General features: G+C 53.1%; 1 protein-coding gene across 1 annotated transcript in view; it reads left to right on the top strand.

Annotated features, from left to right (window-relative positions):
• The first annotated feature begins 15,852 nt into the window (after nt 1–15,852).
• The window catches only part of LOC119925554 (aspartyl aminopeptidase), a 41,180-nt gene continuing 35,139 nt past the window's right edge, over nt 15,853–21,893 (top strand). Inside the window, exons 1-3 of the mRNA XM_038743842.1 lie at nt 15,853–15,943; nt 20,315–20,403; nt 20,508–20,621. Coding sequence (XP_038599770.1) covers nt 15,856–15,943; nt 20,315–20,403; nt 20,508–20,621 — 291 coding nt within the window. The 5' untranslated portion in view covers nt 15,853–15,855. The remainder of the gene's footprint in view (nt 15,944–20,314; nt 20,404–20,507; nt 20,622–21,893) is intronic.

Genomic DNA, 21,893 nt, shown 5'->3' with positions numbered 1-21,893 from the left:
TAGGTGCTGCGGGGAGGGGAAGGAGGCAAGGCGGGGGGGGATGGGGAGGGGGAGGAAGGAGGGGGCTCAGTCTGGGAAGGCCTCCAGATAATAATAATATAATAATAATGGTATTTGTTAAGTGCTTACTATGTGCAAAGCACTGTTCTAAGCGCTGGGGAGGTTACAAGGTGATCAGGTTGTCCCACGGTTGGGCTCACAGTTTTAATCCCCATTTTACAGATGAGGGAACTGAGGCACAGAGAAGTGAAGTGACTTGCCCAAAGTCACTCAGCTGACAGTTGGAGGAGCCGGGATTTGAACCCCTGACCTCTGACTCCAAAGCCCGGGCTCTTTCCACTGAACCACGCTGCTTCTTTAGTTACGGGAAGGTGACCCTCATTCCAGGATCAGAGAACTTTAGCTTAGAGAAGCAGCGTTACTCAGTGGGAAGAGCCCGGGTTTTGGAGTCAGAGGTCACGGGTTCGAATCCGAGCTCCGCCACATGTCTGCCGTGTGACCTTGAGCAAGTCACTTCACTTCTCTGAGCCTCAGTTCCCTCAGCTGTCAAATGAGGATGAAGACTGTGCACCCCACGGGGGACAACCTGATCACCTTGTATCCCCCCCAGCGCTTAGAACAGTGCTTTGCACATAGTAAGCGCATAATAAATGCCATCATTATTATTATTATTATTATTAGCCAGACACGAGCCTGGCTTAGAGTGACTCGAGCCCGTGGTTTCAACGACCGGGACCCCCTTTCCGCTGAACCCCTAGGACGTCTCCTAAGCCCCTCAGGGTGTCTTCTGAGGTCGCCCACCCGCTGACCCTTAACCCAAGAGGCCCACCTCCCTCCCGCACCCAACTAAGGAGGGAAAATCCGCTAACCTGGCCTCTCCGGGCGCTCCAAATTAAAAAACCAGAAGGAGAGAAGGGGAGACTCGGACCCTAAAAGCAGATCCTTGTCAAAATCCTTGCAAAATGGAGATTAAGACTGTGAGCCCCACCAATCTGTTCACCTTGTAACCTCCCCAGCGCTTAGTACAGTGCTTTACACATAGTAAGCGCTTAATAAATGCCGTCGTTATTATTATCCTGACTTACAAAGTCCGACGTGTCACGGGAGTTGACCGTTCTCACCCACGGAGGCCGTTCCTATCCAGATCATGAGGGTCCCTTCGTGGTCACCTAAAGAAGTTACTGTTATGGAAAGCAGGGGGGCAAAATAAATTAACCGGCGTAGATCGGCCGCGGGATTCGGGAACCCAAGGTGGTGACGCGGATGGGAAAAATGACTCGGAGACGTGAGTTCGGATAGAGCAGGAAAGGAGGAGGGCGGCTACCTGCCCATTCACCTCCGGAGAGAGGTGTTGCCAACTTGTACTTCCCAAGCGCTTAGTCCAGTGCTCTGCACACAGTAAGCGCTCAATAAATACGATTGATTGATAGATTGAGAGAGGTACGCGTGACGAGTAGCTCCGATCCCATTCCCACTCGGTCTTTTATTGAGTTACGGCAAGGAGGGAGCGAGCCGCGGGAATTTCAGGGAACCAACGAGGAACGACGGGATGGTTGTGAACTTTCATCGGTGTCTGTTCTCACAGCCTTGTACAGACAAGAGTTGCTTGCTATAGGCCTCCCAACCTTGCCGTGCAGACGGGAGTGACTTGTTATCGGCCCTACGACCTTGCGCAGACGGGTGTTACTTGTTACCGGCCTTGAAGACATTCTGTTGAAGACATTCTTTTAGACTGTGAGCCCACTGTTGGGTAGGGACTGTCTCGATATGTTGCCAACTTGTACTTCCCAAGCACTCAGTCCAGTGCTCTGCACACAGTAAGCGCTCAATAAATACGATTGATGATGATGATGTTGTTGAGCCTCGCGTAAAATACAAAAAAGGAGCTGCTCTCGGCCTGCACGAAACGGAGGGTTACTGTCGGCATGCACAAGATGGAGTCAGTCAGGACAAGTCCGCTGGCAGACAATGAGGGTGACTGTCAGAGCGCACAAGATGTTGCCAACTTGTGCTTCCCAAGCGCTTAGTCCAGTGCTCTGCACACAGTAAGCGCTCAATAAATACGATTGATTGATTGATTGCTTGATGGAGTCAGTCGTGCCAAGTCCTGTTATCGACAAAGAGGGTATACAGCGCTTAGAACAGTGCTTTGCACATAGTAAGCGCTTAACAAATGCCATCATCATCACATAAGGGTTCGTTCAGCCGATGAAGAGACGAGTGACTCCGAGAGAACGAGCCATAGATCAGAGCAGTAGGAAAGTGGCGAGCAGCCCGTTCACCCCGATGGGGTACGAGTGATTGAAACGCCCCAAACCACCGGTGTAAATCGACGTACCTATCTATTCCATTTATTTTATTTTGTTAGTATGTTTGGTTTTGTTCTCTGTCTCCCCCTTTTAGACTGTGAGAACCACTGTTGGGTAGGGACCGTCTCTAGATGTTGCCAACTTGTACTTCCCAAGCGCTTAGTCCAGTGCTCTGCACACAGTAAGCACTCAATAAATACGATTGATTGATTGATTGACGGCAGGGTTCGAGAACCCAAGGTGGAGACGCAGATAGGAAAAATCACTCGGAGACGTGAGTTCGGATAGAGCAGGAAAGGAGGAAGGCGGCTACCTGCCCGTTCACCTCCCGAGAGAGTTACGAGTGACAAGCGGCCCCGATCCCATTCTCACTGTTTCTTTTATTGAATTCTAGACTGTGAGCCCGCTGTTGGGTAGGGACCATCTCTATATGTTGCCAACTTGTACTTCCCAAGCGCTTAGTCCGGTGCTCTGCACACAGTAAGCGCTCAATAAATATGATTGAATGAATGAATGAATGAAGGAATGAATGAACTTCAGGGAAACCAATTAGGCTCAACAGGATGGTTGTAAATTCTCATTAGTCTCTGTTCTCACAGCCTTTTACAGATGGGAGTTACTTGTTATCTACCCTAGGACCTTGCACAGACAGGTGTTACTTGTTACTGGCCTGAAGACATTCTGTTGTTGAGCCTCGCATAAAATACAAAAAGGAGTTGTTCTCCCGGCCTGCACAAAATGGAGTGTTCCCGTCGGCCTGCACAAAATGGAGTCAGTCATGCCAAGTCCGCTAATGGACAACAGTCCGCTGGTGGACAACAGCGTGTGCTTAACCAATACTACAACTATTAATATTATTATTGTGGGCCCGTTCTGTTGTGATGTTGTCCCTGCACTTAGAACAGTGCTTGGCATATTCACTCATTCATTCAATCATATTTATTAAGCGCTTAATAATAATAATGATGGCATTTATTAAGCGCTTACTATGTGCAAAGCACTGTTCTAAGCGCTGGGGAGGTTACAAGGTGATCAGGTTGTCCCAAAGGGGGCTCACAGTCTTAATCCTCATTTTACAGATGAGGTAACTGAGGCCCAGAGAAGTGAAGTGACTTGCCCAAAGTCACACAGCTGACAATTGGCAGAGCCGGGATTTGAACCCATGAACCTCTGACCCAAAGCTTAATAATAATGATGGCATTTATTAAGCGCAAAGCACTGCTCTAAGTGCTGGGGAGGTTACAAGGTGATCAGGTTGTCCCCTGTGGGGCTCACAGTCTCAATCCCCATTTCACAGATGAGGGAACTGAGGCCCAGAGTAGTGAAGTGACTTGCCCAAAGTCACACAGCTGACAATTGGCAGAGCCAGGGTTTGAACCCATGACCTCTGACTCCAAAGCCCGGGCTCTTCTCCACTGAGCCACGCTGCTTCTCTTAATGTGTGCAGAGCACTGAACTAAGCACTTGGAAGCAGCGTGGCTCAGAGGGAAAAGCCCGGGCTTTGGAGTCAGAGGTCATGGGTTCAAATCCTGTCTCTGCCACTTGAGCACTTACTGTGTGCAGAGCACTGTACTAAGCGCTTGGGAAGTCCAAGTTGGCAACATCTAGAGACGGTCCCTACCCAACAGCGGGCTCACAGTCTAGAAGGGGTAGACAGACAACAAAACAAAATATATTAACAAAATAAAATAAATAGAATAAACATGTACAAGTAAAATAAATAGAGTAATAAATATGTACAAACATATATACATATATACAGGGCGCTTAGAACAGTGATTGGCACATAGTAAGTGCTTATTTTTTTATTTTACTTGTACATATCTATTCTATTTATTTTATTTTGTTAGTATGTTTGGTTTTGTTCTCTGTCTCCCCCTTTTAGACTGTGAGCCCACTGTTGGGTAGGGATTGTCTCTATATGTTGCCAACTTGTACTTCCCAAGCGCTTAGTACAGTGCTCTGCACACAGTAAGCGCTCAATAAATACGATTAATTGATTGATTAACAAATACCATTAATATCATTATATGATTATTATTATATTATTGTTATCATTATTATCAATAATAATAATAATAAATACGATGGATTGATTGATGGATTGCTGTCCCCACTCCCCCTGCCCCTCCTCCAGCCTCTCGCGTTCTCCCCGGGCGGGGCCGAGCCCGGTGTCCTTGCGCCTCGAGGACGGCAGGGGGCGCGCGGCGGCGCTGCACCCCGTGTCGTTCCACCTCCTGGGCGGCAGAGGGCGCGCGGGGGCGCTGCACCCGGTGTCTTTGCACTTCCTGGGCAGCAGAGGGCGCGGGGGAGGGGGCTGCTGCACCCGGTGTCCTTGCGCCTCCTGGGCGTCAGGGGGCGCGCGGCGGGGCTGCGCCCGGTGTCTTTGCACTTCCTGGGCGGTAGAGGGCGCGTGGCGGGGCTGCACCCGGTGTCCTTGCGCCTCCCGGGCGGCAGGGGGCGCGCGGCGGCGCTGCACCCGGTGTCGTTCCGCCTCCCGAGCGGCAGAGGGCGCGCGGCGGGGCTGCACCCGATGTCCTTGCGCCTCCCGGGCAGCAGAGGGCGCGCGGCGGGGCTGCACCCGGTGTCTTTGCACTTCCTGGGCAGATGAGGAGTGTCTTTGCCCTTCCTGGGCGGTAGAGGGCGCGCGGCGGGGCTGTACCCGGTGTCCTTGCGCCTCCCGGGCGGCAGGGGGCGCGCGGGGGCGCTGCACCTGGTGTCTTTTTATCAATCAATCAACCGTATTTATTGAGCGCTTACTGTGTGCAGAGCACTGTACTAAGCGCTTGGGAAGTACAAGTTGGCAACATATAGAGACAGTCCCTACCCAACAGTGGGCTCACAGTCTAGAAGGGGGAGACAGAGAACAAAACCAAACATAGTAACAAAATGAACTAAATAGAATAGATATGTACAAGTAAAATAAATAAATAGAGTGATAAATCTGTACAAACATATCTACATATATACAGGTGCTGTGGGGAAGGGAAGGAGGTAAGACGGGGGGCATGGAGAGGGGGACGAGGGGGAGAGGAAGGAGGGGGTTCAGTCTGGGAAGGCCTCCTGGAGGAGTGTCTTTGCACTTCCTGGGCGGCAGAGGGCGCGCGGCGGGGCTGCACCCGGTGTCTTTGCACTTCCTGGGCAACAGAGGGCGCGCGGCGTGGCTGCGCCCGGTGTCTTTGCACTTCCTGGTCGGTAGAGGGCGCGCGGCGGGGCTGCACCCGGTGTCCTTGCGCCTCCTGAGCGGCAGGGGGCGCGCGGCGGGGCTGCACCCTGTGTCCTTGCGCCTCCCGGGCGGCAGGGGGCGCGCTGCGGTACTACATCCGGTGTCGTTCCGCCTCCCGGATGGCAGAGGGCGCGCGGCGAGGCTGCACCCCGTGTCCTTGCGCCTCCCGGGCGGCAGGGGGCGCGCGGCGGGGCTGCACCAGGTGTCTTTCCACTTCCCGGGAGGTAGAGGGCGCGCGGCGGGGCTGCACCCTGTGTCGTTGCGCCACCCGGGCGGCAGGGGGGCGCGCAGCGGGGCTGCACCGGTGTCCTTGCGCCTCCCGGGCGTCAGGGGGCGCGCGACGGGGCTGCACCGGGTGTCCTTGCGCCTCGAAGACGAAAGGGGGCGCGCGGCGGCTATGCACCCGGTGTCGTTGCGCCTCCCGTGCGGCAGAGGGCGCGCGGGGGGGCCTGGGTGGGGAAGAGGCGTGGTTAGAGGCGGGGGAAGGGGCTGAGTTTGGTGTCCTTACGCCTCCCGGGCGGCAGAGGGCGCGGTAACGGGCCTGAGTGAGAAGGGGGCGTGGTCAGAGGCCGGTGGGCGGGATATGGGCGTGTCTGCGCCCGGTGTTGTTGCTCCTCCGGGGCGGCAGAGGGCGCGGGTCCGTGGGCGGGTCTGGGAGGCGCGGCCAAGCGCAGCGCAGAAACCAGTGTCCTTGCGCCTCTCTGGCGGCAGAGGGCGCCTGTACGGGGGCGTGTCCATGACGTAAGTGCGTCCTCCGTGCGTTCGGGGCGTGGCCTTTCAGGGGCGTGTCCGTGACGTATGTGCTTTACGTCCGTGTGGGGGCGTGTCCGTGACGTCAGTGCGTGGCGTGCGTGCGTAAGGGGGCCGGGTCTGTCCCGGGGCGTGACCGCGACGTAAGTGCGTCGGGGCGTGTCCGTGACGTAAGTGCGTGCCGTGCGTCGGGGCGGGGTCTGTTCTGTGGCGTCAGCGTGACGTAAGCGCGTGACGTGCGTTCGGGGCCGTGGCCTGTCTGGAGGCCACTGAGCCACTCGCCTGCTGTGTGACCGTGGGCAAGTCGCTTGACCTCTCTGGGCCTCAGTTCCATTCATCTGTAAAACGGGGATTAAATACCTGTTCTTCCTCCCTCTTAGACTGTCAGCCCAGTATGGGACAGAGACTGTCTGATCTGAGTATCTTGTATTCTACCCCAGCTCCTAGACTGAGCCCATCTTTTCCTCTTCTCCTCCTCCCCATCACCCCGACTCCTTCCCTCTGCTCTACCCCACAGCACTTGTGTATATACGTACATATTTATTATTCTGTTTATTTTACTAATGATGTATATATATATAATTCCAATTATATATATTCAATCCAATCAATCAATCAATCGTATTTATTGAGCGCTTACTATGTGCAGAGCACTGTACTAAGCGCTTGGGAAGTACAAATTGGCAACACATAGAGACAGTCCCTACGCAACAGTGGGCTCACAGTCTAAAAGGGGGAGACAGAGAACAGAACCAAACATACCAACAAAATAAAATAAATAGGATAGAAATGTACAAGTAAAATAAATAAATAAATAAATAGAGTAATAAATATGTACAACCATATATACATATATACAGGTGCTGTGGGGAAGGGAAGGAGGTAAGATGGGGGGATGGAGAGGGGGACGAGGGGGAGAGGAAGGAAGGGGCTCAATCTGGGAAGGCCTCCTGGAGGAGGTGAGCTCTCAGCAGGGCCTTGAAGGGAGGAAGAGAGCTAGCTTGGCGGAGGGGCAGAGGGATTGGGGGCATTCCAGGCCCGGGGGAGGACGGGGGCCGGGGGTCGATGGCGGGACAGGCGAGACCGAGGTACGGTGAGGAGATTAGCGGTGGAGGAGCGGAGGGTGCGGGCTGGGCTGTAGAAGGAGAGAAGGGAGGTGAGGTAGGAGGGGGCGAGGGGATGGACAGCCTTGAAGCCCAGGGTGAGGAGTTTCTGCCTGATGCGCAGATTGATTGGTAGCCATTGGAGGTTTTTGAGGAGAGGAGTGATATCCCCAGAGCGTTTCTGGACAAAGATAATCCGGGCAGCAGCATGAAGTATGGATTGAAGTGGAGAGAGACACGAGGATGGGAGATCAGAGAGAAGGCTGGTGCAGTAGGCCAGACGGGATAGGATGAGAGCTTGAATGAGCAGGGTAGCGGTCTGGATGGAGAGGAAAGGGCGGATCTTGGCAATGTTGCGGAGCTGAGACCGGCAGGTTTTGGTGACGGCTTGGATGTGAGGGGTGAATGAGAGAGCGGAGTCGAGGATGACACCGAGGTTGCGGGCTTGTGAGACGGGAAGGATGGTAGTGCCGTCAACAGAGATGGGAAAGTCAGGGAGAGGACAAGGTTTGGGAGGGAAGACAAGGAGCTCAGTCTTCGACATGTTGAGCTTTAGGTGGCGGGCGGACATCCAGGTGGAGATGTCCTGAAGGCAGGAGGAGATGCGAGCCTGGAGGGAGGGGGAGAGAGCAGGGGCAGAGATGGAGATCTGGGTGTCATCAGCGTAGATTCCATTTATTTATATTGATGCTGTTGATGCCTGTCTCCCCCCTTCTAGACTGCGAGACCGTTGTTGGGTAGGGATTGCCAACTTGTACTTCCCAAGCGCTCAGTACAGTGCTCCACACACAGTAAGCGCTCAGTCCTCCTCATCAATCGTATTTATTGAGCGCTTACTGTGTGCAGAGCACTGTACTAAGCGCTTGGGAAGTACAAATTGGCAACATATAGAGACAGTCCCTACCCAACATCATCAATAAATACGATTGATGATGATGATGATGATGATTGTGCCTATTTGTAGCCAAATTGTACTTTCCAAGTGTTGTCTACCAGCAAACTTGGCATGACTGACTCCATCTTGTGCATACCAACAGTAACCCTTTATTTTGTGCAGACCGAAAGCACTCCAGGGTTTGTAAAGTGTTATCGACAAGTAGGGTGCAAAATAGGTTAATCGGTGTAAATCGGCCAAAGGGTTCTTGTACCCAGGGTGGTGACGCGGAGAGGAAAAATGACTCGGAGACATGAGTTCAGATAGAGCAGGAAAGAAGGAAAGTGGCTACCTGCCCGTTCACCTCCCGGGAGAGGTACGAGTGACAAGCAGCCCCATCCCAATCTCACTGTGTCTTTTATTGAGTTACAGCAACATGGGAGGGAGCATTTAGGAATTTCAGAAATCCAATTAGGACCGACAGGGTGCTATAAATTCTCTGTTTTTACTGCCTTGTAAAGGTTGTTGTTATCTGCCCTATGGCCTTGTATAAATAGGTGTGTAAATTCTGTTATCTTCTGTTGTCACTGTCTTGTGCAGGATGTCATCTGACCTATGACCTTACATAGATAAGTGTTACTTGTTAATGGCCTTGAAGGCATCTGTTGCAGACAACACGAAAAGGAGTTGTTCTCTCAGCCTGCACAAAATGGAGAGTTTCTGTCAGCATACACAAAATGGAGTCAGTCATGTCAAGTCCGCTAGTGGACAACATAAAGTAACATTAACCCAAGTGGCCCCTCTCTGTCTGGAATGTCCCCATCCTGTGTTGACCGTTATCTCCTGATAACATCTTGTAAACGGGGATTTTAACACTAACCAAACCATGACAAACAAACGGTTGTACTTTAACTTGGGATCTTGGAATGCCAAGGCCTCACCTACGGCACTACTCTCAGGAATCCTTTGTGTAGCTTTGAGAAGCAGTGTGGCTCAGTGGAAAGAGCAAGGGCTTTGGAGTCATAGGTCATGGGTTCGAATCCCGACTCCGCCACATGTCAGCTGTGTGATCTTGGGCAAGTCACTTCACTTCTCTGGGCCTCAGTCACCTCATCTGTAAAATGGGGATTAAGACTGTGAGCCCCACGTGGGACAACCTGATCACCCTGTATCCTCCCCAGCGCTTAGAACAGTGCTTTGCACATAGTAAGCGCTTAACAAATGCCTATTATTATTATTATTATTTTATTATTAGCTCGGATTTGAAACCCAATGAAAGAGGAAGAAGCGGCCGGGATCGGGGCTGCTTGTCACTCGTCCTTCTCCCGCGAGGTGAACGGGCAGGTAGCCACTTTCCTTCTTTCCTGCTCTATCTGAACTCATGTCTCCGAGTCATTTTTCCTCTCTGCGTCACCACCCTGGGTACATCATCATCATCATCGTCATCAATCGTATTTATTGAGCGCTTACTATGTGCAGAGCACTGTACTAAGCGCTTGGGAAGTACAAATTGGCAACATATAGAGCCAGTCCCTACCCAACAGTGGGCTCACAGTCTAAAAGAACCATGCGGCCGATTTACACCGAGTTAACCTATTTTGCACCCTACTTGTCGATAACAATATGTTTGGTTTTGTTGTCTGTCTCCCCCTTCTAGACTGTGAGCCCACTGTTGGGTAGGGACCGTCTCTAGATGTTGCCAACTTGGACTTCCCAAGCGCTTAGTACAGTGCTCTGCACACAGTGAGCGCTCAATAAATACGATTGGTTGATTAATAAGCGCTCAATAAATGCAATTGAATGAATGAATGAATGAGGCGTGTCGGGGGTGTGAGTGCGTGCCGTGCGTTCGGGGGCGGGGCCCGTGCGTGCCGTGCGTGCGTCCGGGGGCGTGGCCGTGACGTAAGTGCGTGCCGTGCGTTCGGGGGCGGGACCGTGCGTGCGTCGGGGGGCGTGTCCGTGACGTAGGTGCGTGCAGTGCGTTCGGGGGCGTGGCCTGTGCGTGCGTGCCCTCCGTGCGTGCGTGCGTGCCGTGCGTCCGGGGGCGTGTCCCTGTCCTGCGTGCTCCACAGCCCCAAAGGTGGGTCAGGGGTCAGAGGTCACCGAGGGCCGGGGGGCCTGGCAGTCGTGGGTTCCGGGGTCACTCGGGGCGAGGGAATTATTATTAGTAATCAATCAATCAGTCGTATTTATTGAGCGCTTACTGTGTGCAGAGCACTGGACTAAGCGCTTGGGAAGGACAAGTTGGCAACAGCTAGAGACGGTCCCTACCCAACAGCGGGCTCACAGTCTAGAAGGGGGAGACAGAGAACAAAACCAAACAGACTAACAAAATAAAATAAATAGAATAGATATGGACAAGTAAAATAAATAAGTAAATAAATAGAGTAATAGAGTAAATAAACAGACTAAGCGCTTGGGAGGTCCAAGTTGACAACATCTAGAGACGGGCCCTACCCAACAGCGGGCTCACAGTCTCGAAGGGGGAGACGGACGACGAAACAAAACATATTAACAAAATAAAATAAATAGAATAAATATGTACAAGTAAAATAAATAGTCATTCATGCATTCATTCAATCGTATTTATTGAGTGCTTACTGTGTGCAGATCACTGGACTAAGCGCTTGGGTCCTAAGCTGTACTCAGGGTCCAGGGGTGCTGGGGGTCACTGTGGGCGGGGGACCAGGGGTGTTTGGGGGGTCTTGGGGTGAGGGGTCACCGTGGGCGGGGGATCAGGGGTGCTGAGGGGAAGTCACCTGGGGTCAGGGGTGCTGGGGGGAAGTCACCGGGGGTCTAGGGGTCAGGGGTCACCGTGGGCGGGGCACCAGCGGTGTTTGGGGGGCACTGGGGGGTCTTGGGGTCAGGGGTCACCGTGGGCGGGGGACCAGGGGTGCTGAGGGGAAGTCACCCAGGGGTCAGGGGTCACTGTGGACCAGGGGTTCTGGGGAGAAGTCACCTGGGGTCCAGGGATCAGGGGTCAACATGGGCGGGGGACCAGGGATGCTGGGCGGAAGTCACCGGGGGGCGGGGGCCAGGGTTACTGGGGGGCCAGGGGTCAAGGGTCACCGTGGGAGTAGGTCTAGGGGTGCTGGGGGAAGTCACCTGGGGTCAGGGGTCACCGTGGGGTGGGGTCCAGGGATACTGGAAGGAAGTCACGGGGGTCCAGGGGTCAGGGGTCACCGTGGGCGGGAGTCCAGGGGTGTTTGGGGGGCACTGGGGGTCAGGCGTCACCGTGGGCGGGGGACCAGGGGTGCTGGGGGAAGTCAGCCGGGGCTTGGGGTCGGAGGTCACCAAGAGTGGGGGCCTAGGGGTGCTTGGGGAGCACTGGAGGTCTTGGGGTCAGAGGTCACCATTGGCGGGGATCCAGTGGTGCTGGGTTTTTGCCTGGGGTCAGAGGTCACCGTGAGCGGGGGTCCAGGGGTGCTTGGGAGGGCCACTGGGAGTCTTGGGGTAAGGGGTCACCCTGGGCGGGGGACCAGAGTTGCTGGGGGGAAGTCACTCAGGGGTCACTGTGGACCAGCGGTTCTGGGGAGAAGTCACCTGGGGTCCAGGGGTCAGGGGTCACCGTGGGCAGGGGCCCAGGGGTGCTGGGGGGAAGTCACCAGGGGGCCAGGGGTCACCGGGGGTGGGATCCAGAGGTCAGGGGTCACCGGGGGTGGTGCTAAGCGCTTAGTACAATGCTCTGCACACAGTAAGCACTCAATAAATACGATTGATTGATTGATTGATTGGGGGTCCAGGGGTGCTTGGGGAAGTCAGCAGGGGCCTGGAGTTGGAGGTCACCATGAGTGGGGGTCCAGGGGTCTTTGGAGAAGCAGCTTGGCTCAGTGGAAAGAGCCCGGGCTTTGAAGTCAGAGGTCGTGGGTTCAAGTCCCGGCTCCGCCAATTGTCAGCTGTGTGACTTTGGGCAAGTCACTTCACCTCTCTGGGCCTCAGTTCCCTCATCTGGAAAATGGGGATTAAGAGTGTGAGCCCTACGTGGGATAACCTGATTATTTTGTATCTACCCCAGCGCTTAGAACAGTGCTTGGCACATAGTAAGTGCTTAACAATCAATCAATCAATCAATCAATCGTATTTATTGAGCGCTTACTATGTGCAGAGCACTGTACTAAGCGCTTGGGAAGTACAAATTGGCATCACATAGAGACAGTCCCTACCCAACAGTGGGCTCACAGTCTAAAAGGGGGAGACAGAGAACAGAACCAAACATACCAACAAAATAAAATAAGTAGGATAGAAATGTACAAGTAAAATAAATAAACAAATAAATAAATAGAGTAATAAATATGTACAACCATATATACATATATACAGGTGCTGTGGGGAAGGGAAGGAGGTAAGACGGGGGGATGGAAAGGGGGACGAGGGGGAGAGGAAAGGAGGGGCTCAGTCTGGGAAGGCCTCCTGGAGGAGGTGAGCTCTCAGCAGGGCCTTGAAGGGAGGAAGAGAGCTAGCTTGGCGGATGGGCAGAGGGATTGGGGGCATTCCAGGCCCGGGGGATGACGTGGGCCGGGGGTCGATGGCGGGACAGGCGAGAGCGAGGTACAGTGAGGAGATTAGTGGTGGAGGAGCGGAGGGTGCGGGCTGGGCTGGACAAGGAGAGAAGGGAGGTGAGGTAGGAGGAGGCGAGGTGATGGAGAGCCTTGAAGCCCAGGGTGAGGAATTTCTGCTTGATGCGCAGATTGATCGGTAGCCATTGGAGGTTTTTGAGGAGGGGAGTAATATGTCCAGAGCGTTTCTGGACAAAGATAATCCGGGCAGCAGCATGAAGTATGGATTGAAGTGGAGAGAGACACGAGGATGGGAGATCAGAGAGAAGGCTGATGCAGTAGTCCGGACGGGATAGGATGAGAGCTTGAATTAGCAGGGTAGCGGTTTGGATGGAGAGGAAAGGGCGGATCTTGGCAATGTTGCGGAGCTGAGACCGGCAGGTTTTGGTGACGGCTTGGATGTGAGGGGTGAATGAGAGAGCGGAGTCGAGGATGACACCAAGGTTGCGGGCTTGTGAGACGGGAAGGATGGTAGTGCCGTCAACAGAGATGGGAAAGTCAGGGAGAGGACAAGGTTTGGGAGGGAAGACAAGGAGTTCGGTCTTCGACATGTTGAGCTTTAGGTGGCCGGAGGACATCCAGATGGAGATGTCCTGAAGGCAGGAGGAGATGCGAGCCTGGAGGGAGGGGGAGAGAGCAGGGGCAGAGATGGAGATCTGGGTGTCATCAGCGTAGAGGTGATAGTTGAAGCCGTGGGAGCGAATGAGGTCACCAAGGGAGTGAGTGTAGATTGAGAACAGAAGGGGACCAAGCACTGAACCTTGGGGAACCCCCACAGTAAGGGGATGGGAGGGGGAGGAGGAGCCTGCAAAAGAGACTGAGAAAGAACGACCGGAGAGATAAGAGGAGAACCAGGAGAGGACGGAGTCTGTGAAGCCAAGGTCAGATAACGTGTTGAGGAGAAGGGGGTGGTCCACAGTGTCAAAGGCAGCTGAGAGGTCGAGGAGGATTAGGACAGAGTATGAGCCGTTGGATTTGGCAAGCAGGAGGTCATTGGTGACCTTTGAGAGCGCAGTTTCCGTGGAATGAAGGGGACGGAAGCCAGACTGGAGGGGGTCGAGGAGAGAGTTGTTGTTGAGGAATTCTAGGCAGCGCGTGTAGACAACTCGTTCAAGGAGTTTGGAAAGGAATGGTAGGAGGGATATGGGACGATAGCTAGAAGGTGAGGTGGGGTCAAGAGAGGGTTTTTTTAGGATGGGAGAGACATGGGCATGTTTGAAGGCAGAGGGGAAGGACCCAGTGGAGAGTGAGCGGTTGAAGATGGAAGTTAAGGAGGGGAGAAGGGATGGAGCGAGAGATTTCATAAGATGAGAGGGAATGGGGTCAGAAGCACAGGTGGCTGGAGTAGCACTTGAGAGGAGGGAGGAGAGTTCCTCTGAGGATACCGCTGGGAAGGATGGGAGAGTAGCAGAGAGTGTTGAGAGCCGGGGGGTTGGAGAAATGGGGGAAGAGACTTTGGGAAGGTCGGACCTGATGGATTTAATTTTGTTAATGAAGTAGGAGGCCAGATCGTTGGGGGTGAGGGAAGGAGGAGGGGGAGGAACCGGGGGCCTGAGAAGGGAGTTGAATGTACGGAAGAGCTGGCGGGGGTGATGGGCATGGGTGTCAATAAGGGAGGAGAAATAGTTTTGTCTGGCAGAAGAGAGGGCTGAGTTAAGGCAGGAAAGGATAAACTTGAAGTGAACGAGGTTGGCATGGTGTTTAGACTTTCGCCAGCAGCGTTCCGCAGCTCGAGCATAAGAGTGAAGGAGGCGGACAGTGGCAGTGATCCAGGGCTGTGGGTTAGTGGTGCGAGAGCGGCGAAGGGAAAGGGGAGCGAGCGAGTCTAGCTGAGTAGAAAGGGTAGAGTTGAGAGCAGTAATCTGATCATCAAGACTGGGTAGAGAGGAGAGGGCGGCGAGGTGGGGTGTGAGGCGCTCCGAAAGATGGGTGGGGTCCAGAGAGCGGAGATCTCTGTGAGGGAGTAATACGGATTTACAGGGGAAAGGAGTGTGAGTGAGGAGGCAGGTGAGAAGATTATGATCAGAGAGAGGGATCACAGAGTTGGTGAGGGTGGACACGGTGCAGCGGTAGGAGATGATGAGGTCGAGGGTATGACCAAGTTGGTGAGTGGGTGAGGTGGGGTGGAGGAAGAGGTTGGCAGCGTCAAGGAGAGATAGAAGGCGGGCGGCAGAGGAGTCGTTAGGGATATCCATGTGGATATTGAAGTCTCCGAGGATCAGAGTGGGCATGGAGAAGGAGAGAAGGAAGGTGAGGAAGGGGTCAAAGTCGTTAAAGAAGTTGGAAGTGGGGCCCGGAGGGCGGTAGATGACGGCTACAAGAATCTGGAGGGGGTGTTAACAAATACCAATATTATTATTATTATTATTATTATTATTATTATTATTATTATTTATTATTATTATTACTTGGGGGGGGCACTGGGGTGTTAGGGTCAGGGGTCACCATCGGCAGAGATCCAAGGCAGAGATCCAAGGTGGCTGGAGGGGTCGCCAGGGTCCTGGGGTCAGAGGTCACCATGAGCGGGGGTCAAGGAGTGTTTGGGGGGCACTGGGGGTCAGGGGTCACTGTGGGCTGGGGTCCAGGGGTGCTGGGGGGAAGTCACCCAGGGGTCAGGGGTCACCGTGAGCTGGGGGTCCAAGAGTGCTGGGGCCAGGAGTCACCATGGGCGGATCACTAGGGGCCTGGGGTCAGAGGTCACCATGGGCGGGGTCCTGGGGTCGGGGGGTCACCTGCAGCAGCGTGGCCTAGCGGGTAGAGCCCGGTCCTGGGAGTCAGCAGGACTTGGGTTCTCATCCCGGCTCCCCCACTTGCCCGCCGTGTGACCTTGGACAAGTCACTTCCCTCTTCTGGACCACAGTTCCCTCACCTGTCAAAAAGGGATGGAGACCGCGAGCCCCACGAGGGACGGGGACCGTGTCCAACCTGGGTAGCTTGGATCCACCCCAGTGCTTAGTACAGAGCTTGGCACAAAGTAGGCGCTTAATAAATACCCCAATTCTGACGATGATGCCGGGCCTCCGTCCCGCAGGTCGCCATGGCAGCGAAAGCCCCCAAAGAGGCGGTGCAGGCGGCGGCCCGGGAGCTCCTCAACTTCATCAACCGCGGACCCTCGCCCTTCCACGGTCAGTCACGGTCACCCGGGGGCCGCCCCGGAGACCCCCACCCCGTCCGGTACACCGTGAACGGGATTTATTAATTTCCGTTAATAATAATAGGGATGGCATTTATTAAGCGCTTACTATGTGCAAAGCACCGTTCTTAGCGCTGGGGAGGTTGCAGGGTGATCAGGTTGTCCCCCGTGGGGCTCACAGTCTTCATCCCCATTTGACAGATGAGGGAACTGAGGCCCGGAGAAGTGAAGTGACTTGCCCAAAGTCACCCAGCTGACAAGTGGCGGAGTCGGGATTTGAACCCATGACCTCTGACTCCAAAGCCCGGGCTCTTTCCACTGAGCCACGCTGCTTCTCCGTTACCTCATCTGTAAAATGGGGGTGAAGACTGATTGAGCCCCCCGTGGGACCACCTGATCCCCTTGTAACCTCCGCAGCGCTTAGAATGGTGCTTTGCACATAGTAAGCGCTTAATAAATGCCATCATTATTATTATTAACGGAAATAAACAAATCCCACCGCCCACCAGTGGGATTAGCCCACCGCTAATAATCAGAAGAGAAAAAGACTGTGAGCCCCCCGTGGGACCACCTGATTCCCTTGTAACCTCCCCAGCGCTTAGAATGGTGCTTTGCACATAGTAAGCGCTTAGTAAATGCCATCATTATTATTATTATTATTAACGGAAATAAATAAATCCCACCACCCACCGGTGGGATTAGCCCACCGCTAATAATCAGAAGAGAAGAAGACTGTGAGCCCCCCGTGGGACCACCTGATCTCCTTGTAACCTCCCCAGTGCTTAGAACGGTGCTTTGTACATAGTAAGTGCTTAATAAATGCCATCATTATTATTATTAACGGAAATAAATAAATCCCACCGCCCACCGGTGGGATTAGCCCACTGCTAATAATTAGAAGAGAAGAAGACTGTGAGCCCCCCGTGGGACCACCTGATCCCCTTGTAACCTCCCTAGCGCTTAGAACGGTGCTTTGCACATAGTAAGCGCTTAATAAATGCCATCATTATTATTATTAACGGAAATAAATAAATCCCACCGCCCACCGGTGGGATTAGCCCACTGCTAATAATCAGAAGAGAAGAAGACTGTGAGCCCCCCGTGGGACAATCTGATCTCCTTGCGGCGCTTAGAACGGTGCTTTGCACATAGTAAGCGCTTAATAAATGCCATCATTATTATTATATTAACGGAAATAAATAAATCCCACCGCCCACCGGTGGGATTAGCCCACCGCTAATAATTAGAAGAGAAGAAGACTGGGAGCCCACTGTGGGACAACCTGATCTGCTTGTAACCTCCCCAGCGCTTAGAACAGTGCTTGGCACATAGTAAGCGCTTAATAAATGCCATTAAAAAAGAAAAGTACTGACGCCCCCCCCCAGCTAGCCCCTTCCCACCTCCCCTGGCCACTTTCCTCCTCCAATCTTTCGCCCACATCCTTGCCCCGGCCTGGCAGTCCTTCCCTCTCCATGCACGCCGGACCGCCGCTCTCTCCACCTGAATGATAGCATTTATTAAGCGCTTACTATGTGCCAAGCTCTGTTCTAAGCGCCGGGGAGGTTACAAGGTGATCAGGTTGTCCCGTGGCGGGGCTCCCAGTCTTCATCCCCGTTTTCCAGATGAGGTCACTGAGGCCCAGAGAAGTGACTTGCCCAAAGTCACCCAGCTGACAAGTGGGGGAGCCGGGATTTGAACCCATGACCTCTGACTCCAAAGCCCGAGCTCTTTCCACTGAGCCACGCTGCTTCTTCACCTTCCAAGCATTACTGAGGTGACACCTCCTCCAGGAGGCCTTCCCCAATAAAGCCCTCTCCCCTTTCATTCATTCATTCATTCAATCGTATTTATTGAGCGCTTACTGTGCGCAGAGCACTGGACTAAGCGCTTGGGAAGTACAAGTTCCACATTATCTCCCTTCTGCGTTATCTCTACACTTGGATCTGTGACTTTTGGACATTTGATATTCGCCCCACCCCAAAGCCCGGAGGGAAGCAGCGTGGCTCAGGGGGCAAGAGCCCTGGCTTGGGACTCAGAGGTCGTGGGTTCGAATCCCGGCCCCGCCACTCGTCAGCTGCGTGACTTTGGGCAAATCACTTCTCTGGGCCCCAGTTCCCTCATCTGGAAAACAGGGATGAAGACTGTGAGCCCCCCGTGGGACAACCTCATCACCTTGGAACCTCCCCGGCGCTTAGAACAGTGCTTGGCACATAGTAAGCGCTTAACAAATGCCATCGTTATCATTATTATTTGGGCAAATGACTTCACTTCTCTGTGCCTCAGTGACCTCATCTGTAAAATGGGCATTAGGACTGTGAGCCTCACCTGGGACAACCTGATCACCTTGTATTTACTCCAGCGCTTAGAACGGTGGTTGGCACATAGTAAGCGCTTGACAAATACAATTGTTAATATGTGGGCAAGTCCCTTCAATCAATCAATCAATCGTATTTATTGAGCGCTTACTGTGTGCAGAGCACTGGACTAAGCGCCTTCACTTCTCTGCGCCTCGGTGACCTCATCTGTAAAATGGGGATTAAGACTGAGCCCCATTGGGAACAACCTGATGGCCATCTCCCCCAGCGCTTAGAACAGTGCTTGGCACATAGTAAGTGCTTAATAAATACCATTGTTGTTAACTCTGTAATTCTGTATCGCTTTGTAACCTCCCCAGCGCTTAGAACAGTGCTTTGCACATAGTGAGTGCTTAATAAACGCCATCATTATTATTATTATTGTTATTAGAGAAGCAGCGTGGCTCAGTGGAAAGAGCCTGGGCTTGGAGTCAGAGGTCACGGGTTCAAATCCCAGCTCCGCCAATTGTCAGCTGTGTGACTTTGGGCAAGTCACTTCACTTCTCTGGGCCTCAGTTCCCTCATCTGGAAAATGGGGATGAAGACTGTGAGCCCCATAAGGGACAACCTGATCACCTTGTATCCCCCTAGTGCTTAGAACAGTGCTTTGCACATAGTAAGCGCTTAACAAATACCATCATTATTAATATTATTATTGTTATTGTATGATTTGGGCAAATGACTTCACTTCCCTGTGCCTCAGTTCCCTCGTCTGTAAAATGAGGATAAAGACTGTGAGCCCCACGGGGGACAACCTGATCACCTCGTATCTCCCCCAGCGCTTAGAGCAGTGCCTGGCACGTAGAAAGCGCTTAACAAATACCATTATTATTAGATCATGTATCCCCTCCCCAGTGCTTAGAACAGGCGCTTAGCAAATACCATTATTATTAGATCACCTTGTATCCCCTCCCCACTGCTTAGAACAGGCGCTTAGCAAATGCCATTATTATTAGATCACCTTGTATCCCCTCCCCACTGCTTAGAACAGGCGCTTAGCAAATACCGTTATTATTAGATCACCTTGTATCCCCTCCCCACTGCTTAGAACAGGCGCTTAGCAAATACCATTATTATTAGATCACCTTGTATCCCCTCCCCAGTGCTTAGAACAGGCGCTTAGCAAATACCGTTATTATCAGACCACCTTGTATCCCCTCCCCACTGCTTAGAACAGGCACTTAATAAATGCCGTTATTATTAGATCACCTTGTATCCCCTTCCCAGTGCTTAGAACAGGTGCTTAACAAATGCCATTATTATTAGATCACCCTGCATCCCCTCCCCACTGCTTAGAACAGGCGCTTAGCAAATACCGTTATTATCAGATCACCTTGTATCCCCTCCCCAGTGCTTAGAACAGGCGCTTAGCAAATACCGTTATTATTAGATCGCCTTGTATCCCATCCCCACTGCTTAGAACAGGCGCTTAACAAATACCGTTATTATTAGATCACCTTGTATCCCCTCCCCACTGCTTAGAACAGGCTCTTAGCAAATACCCTTATTATTAGATCACCTTGTATCCCCCCCCACTGCTTAGAACAGGTGCTTAGCAAATACCGTTATTATTAGATCACCTTGTATCCCCTCCCCACTGCCTAGAACAGGCGCTTAACAAATACCGTTATTATTAGATCACCTTGTATCCCCTCCCCACTGCTTAGAACAGGCGCTTAGCAAATACCGTTATTATTAGATCACCTTGTATCCCCTCCCCACTGCTTAGAACAGGCGCTTAGCAAATACTGTTATTATCAGATCACCTTATATCCCCTCCCCAGTGCTTAGAACAGGCGCTTAGCAAATACCGTTATTATTAGATCACCTTGTATCCCCTCCCCAGTGCTTAGAACAGGCGCTTAGCAAACACCGTTATTATTAGATCACCTTGTATCCCCTCCCCACTGCTTAGGACAGTGCCTGGCACGTAGTAAGCGCTTAACAGATACCGTTATTATTAGTAGTATTATGAATATTAACGGGAGCCCGCGTTCCTCCGCCCTCAGTGGTGGGCGAATGCCGCCACCGCCTCCTCCAGGCCGGCTTCCAGGAGCTGAAGGAGACGGAGAGCTGGGATCTTCAACCGCAGCACAAGGTGAGCGCGGGGTGAGGGAGCGGGGAGGGCCGAGTCCGCGGGCCCCCCCAAGCCCGCTGACTCGGTCGTCCCCGGGTGCCCGCCTCCTCCGGGCCGCCCCCCAGTATTTCCTCACCAGGAACTCCTCCACCATCATCGCTTTCGCCGTCGGGGGACAGTTCCGCCCCGGAAACGGGTTCAGCCTCATCGGGGCCCACACGGACAGTCCCTGCCTCAGGGTAAGGCCCCGTGGGGGACGGGGGTGGGTTTGGGGGGGTCCGTGCCCCGGCCCCAGGGGAGCCGCTGGAGCTGACTGCGTCCATTCAGTCGTATAGATTGAGCGCTTGCTATGTGCAGAGCACTGGGCTAATCAATCAGTCGTATTGATTGAGCGCTTACTGCGTGCGGAGCACTGGACTGAGCGCTTGGGAAGTCCAAGTTGGCAACATCTGGAGACGGTCCCTACCCAACAGCGGGCTCACGGTCTAGAAGCCGTGGTTGGGATTCAGAGATCGTGGGTTCTATCAATCAATCGCATTTATTGAGCGCTTACTGTGTGCGGAGCACTGACTAAGCGCTTGGGAAGTCCAAGTCGGCAACATCTAGAGACAGTCCCTACCCAACAGTGGGCTCACGGTCTAGAAGCCCTGGTTGGGACAGAGATCGTGGGTTCTATCAATCAATCAATCAATCAATCGTATTTATTGAGCACTTACTGTGTGCGGAGCACTGGACTAAGCGCTTGGGAAGGACAAGTCGGCAACATCTAGAGACGGTCCCTACCCATCAGCGGGCTCACGGTCTAGAAGCCGTGGTTGGGATTCAGAGATCGTGGGTTCTATCAATCAATCGCATTTATTGAGCGCTTACTGCGTGCGGAGCACTGGACTAAGCGCTTGGGAAGTCCAAGTCGGCAACATCTAGAGACGGTCCCTACCCAACAGTGGGCTCACAGTCTAGAAGGGGGCTGGGTTCTAATCTAAATAATAATAATCAATGAATCAGTCATATTTATTGAGCGCTTACTGGGTGCAGAGCACTAGACTAAGGGCTTAGCACTGTACTAAGTGTACTGTACTAAATAATGACATTTATTAAGCACTTACTGTGTGCAAAGCGCCGTTCTAAGCGCTGGGGAGGTTACAAGGAGATCAGGTTGTGCCACGGGGGGCTCACAGTCATCATCTTTTCTGATTATAGAGAAGCAGCGTGGCTCAGTGGAAAGAGCCCGAGCTTTGGAGTCAGAGGTCATGGGTTCGAGTCCCGGCTCCGCCACATGTCTGCTGTGTGACCTTGGGCAAGTCACTTAAGTTCTCTGAGCCTCAGTTCCCTCACCTGTCAAATGGGGATGAAGACTGTGAGCCCCTCGTGGGACAACCTGATCACCTTGTAACCTCCCCAGCGCTTAGAACAGTGCTTTGCACATAGTAAGCGCTTAACAAATGCCATCATTATTATTATTATTATTATTATCAGCGGTGGGCTTGGGTGTGAAGGGGCCTGGGGGGTGT

The sequence above is a fragment of the Tachyglossus aculeatus genome, chromosome 1, assembly GCF_015852505.1.
Source record: "Tachyglossus aculeatus isolate mTacAcu1 chromosome 1, mTacAcu1.pri, whole genome shotgun sequence".
Lineage (NCBI taxonomy): Eukaryota > Metazoa > Chordata > Mammalia > Monotremata > Tachyglossidae > Tachyglossus > Tachyglossus aculeatus.
This window is presented reverse-complemented; position numbering and strand designations above follow the sequence as displayed.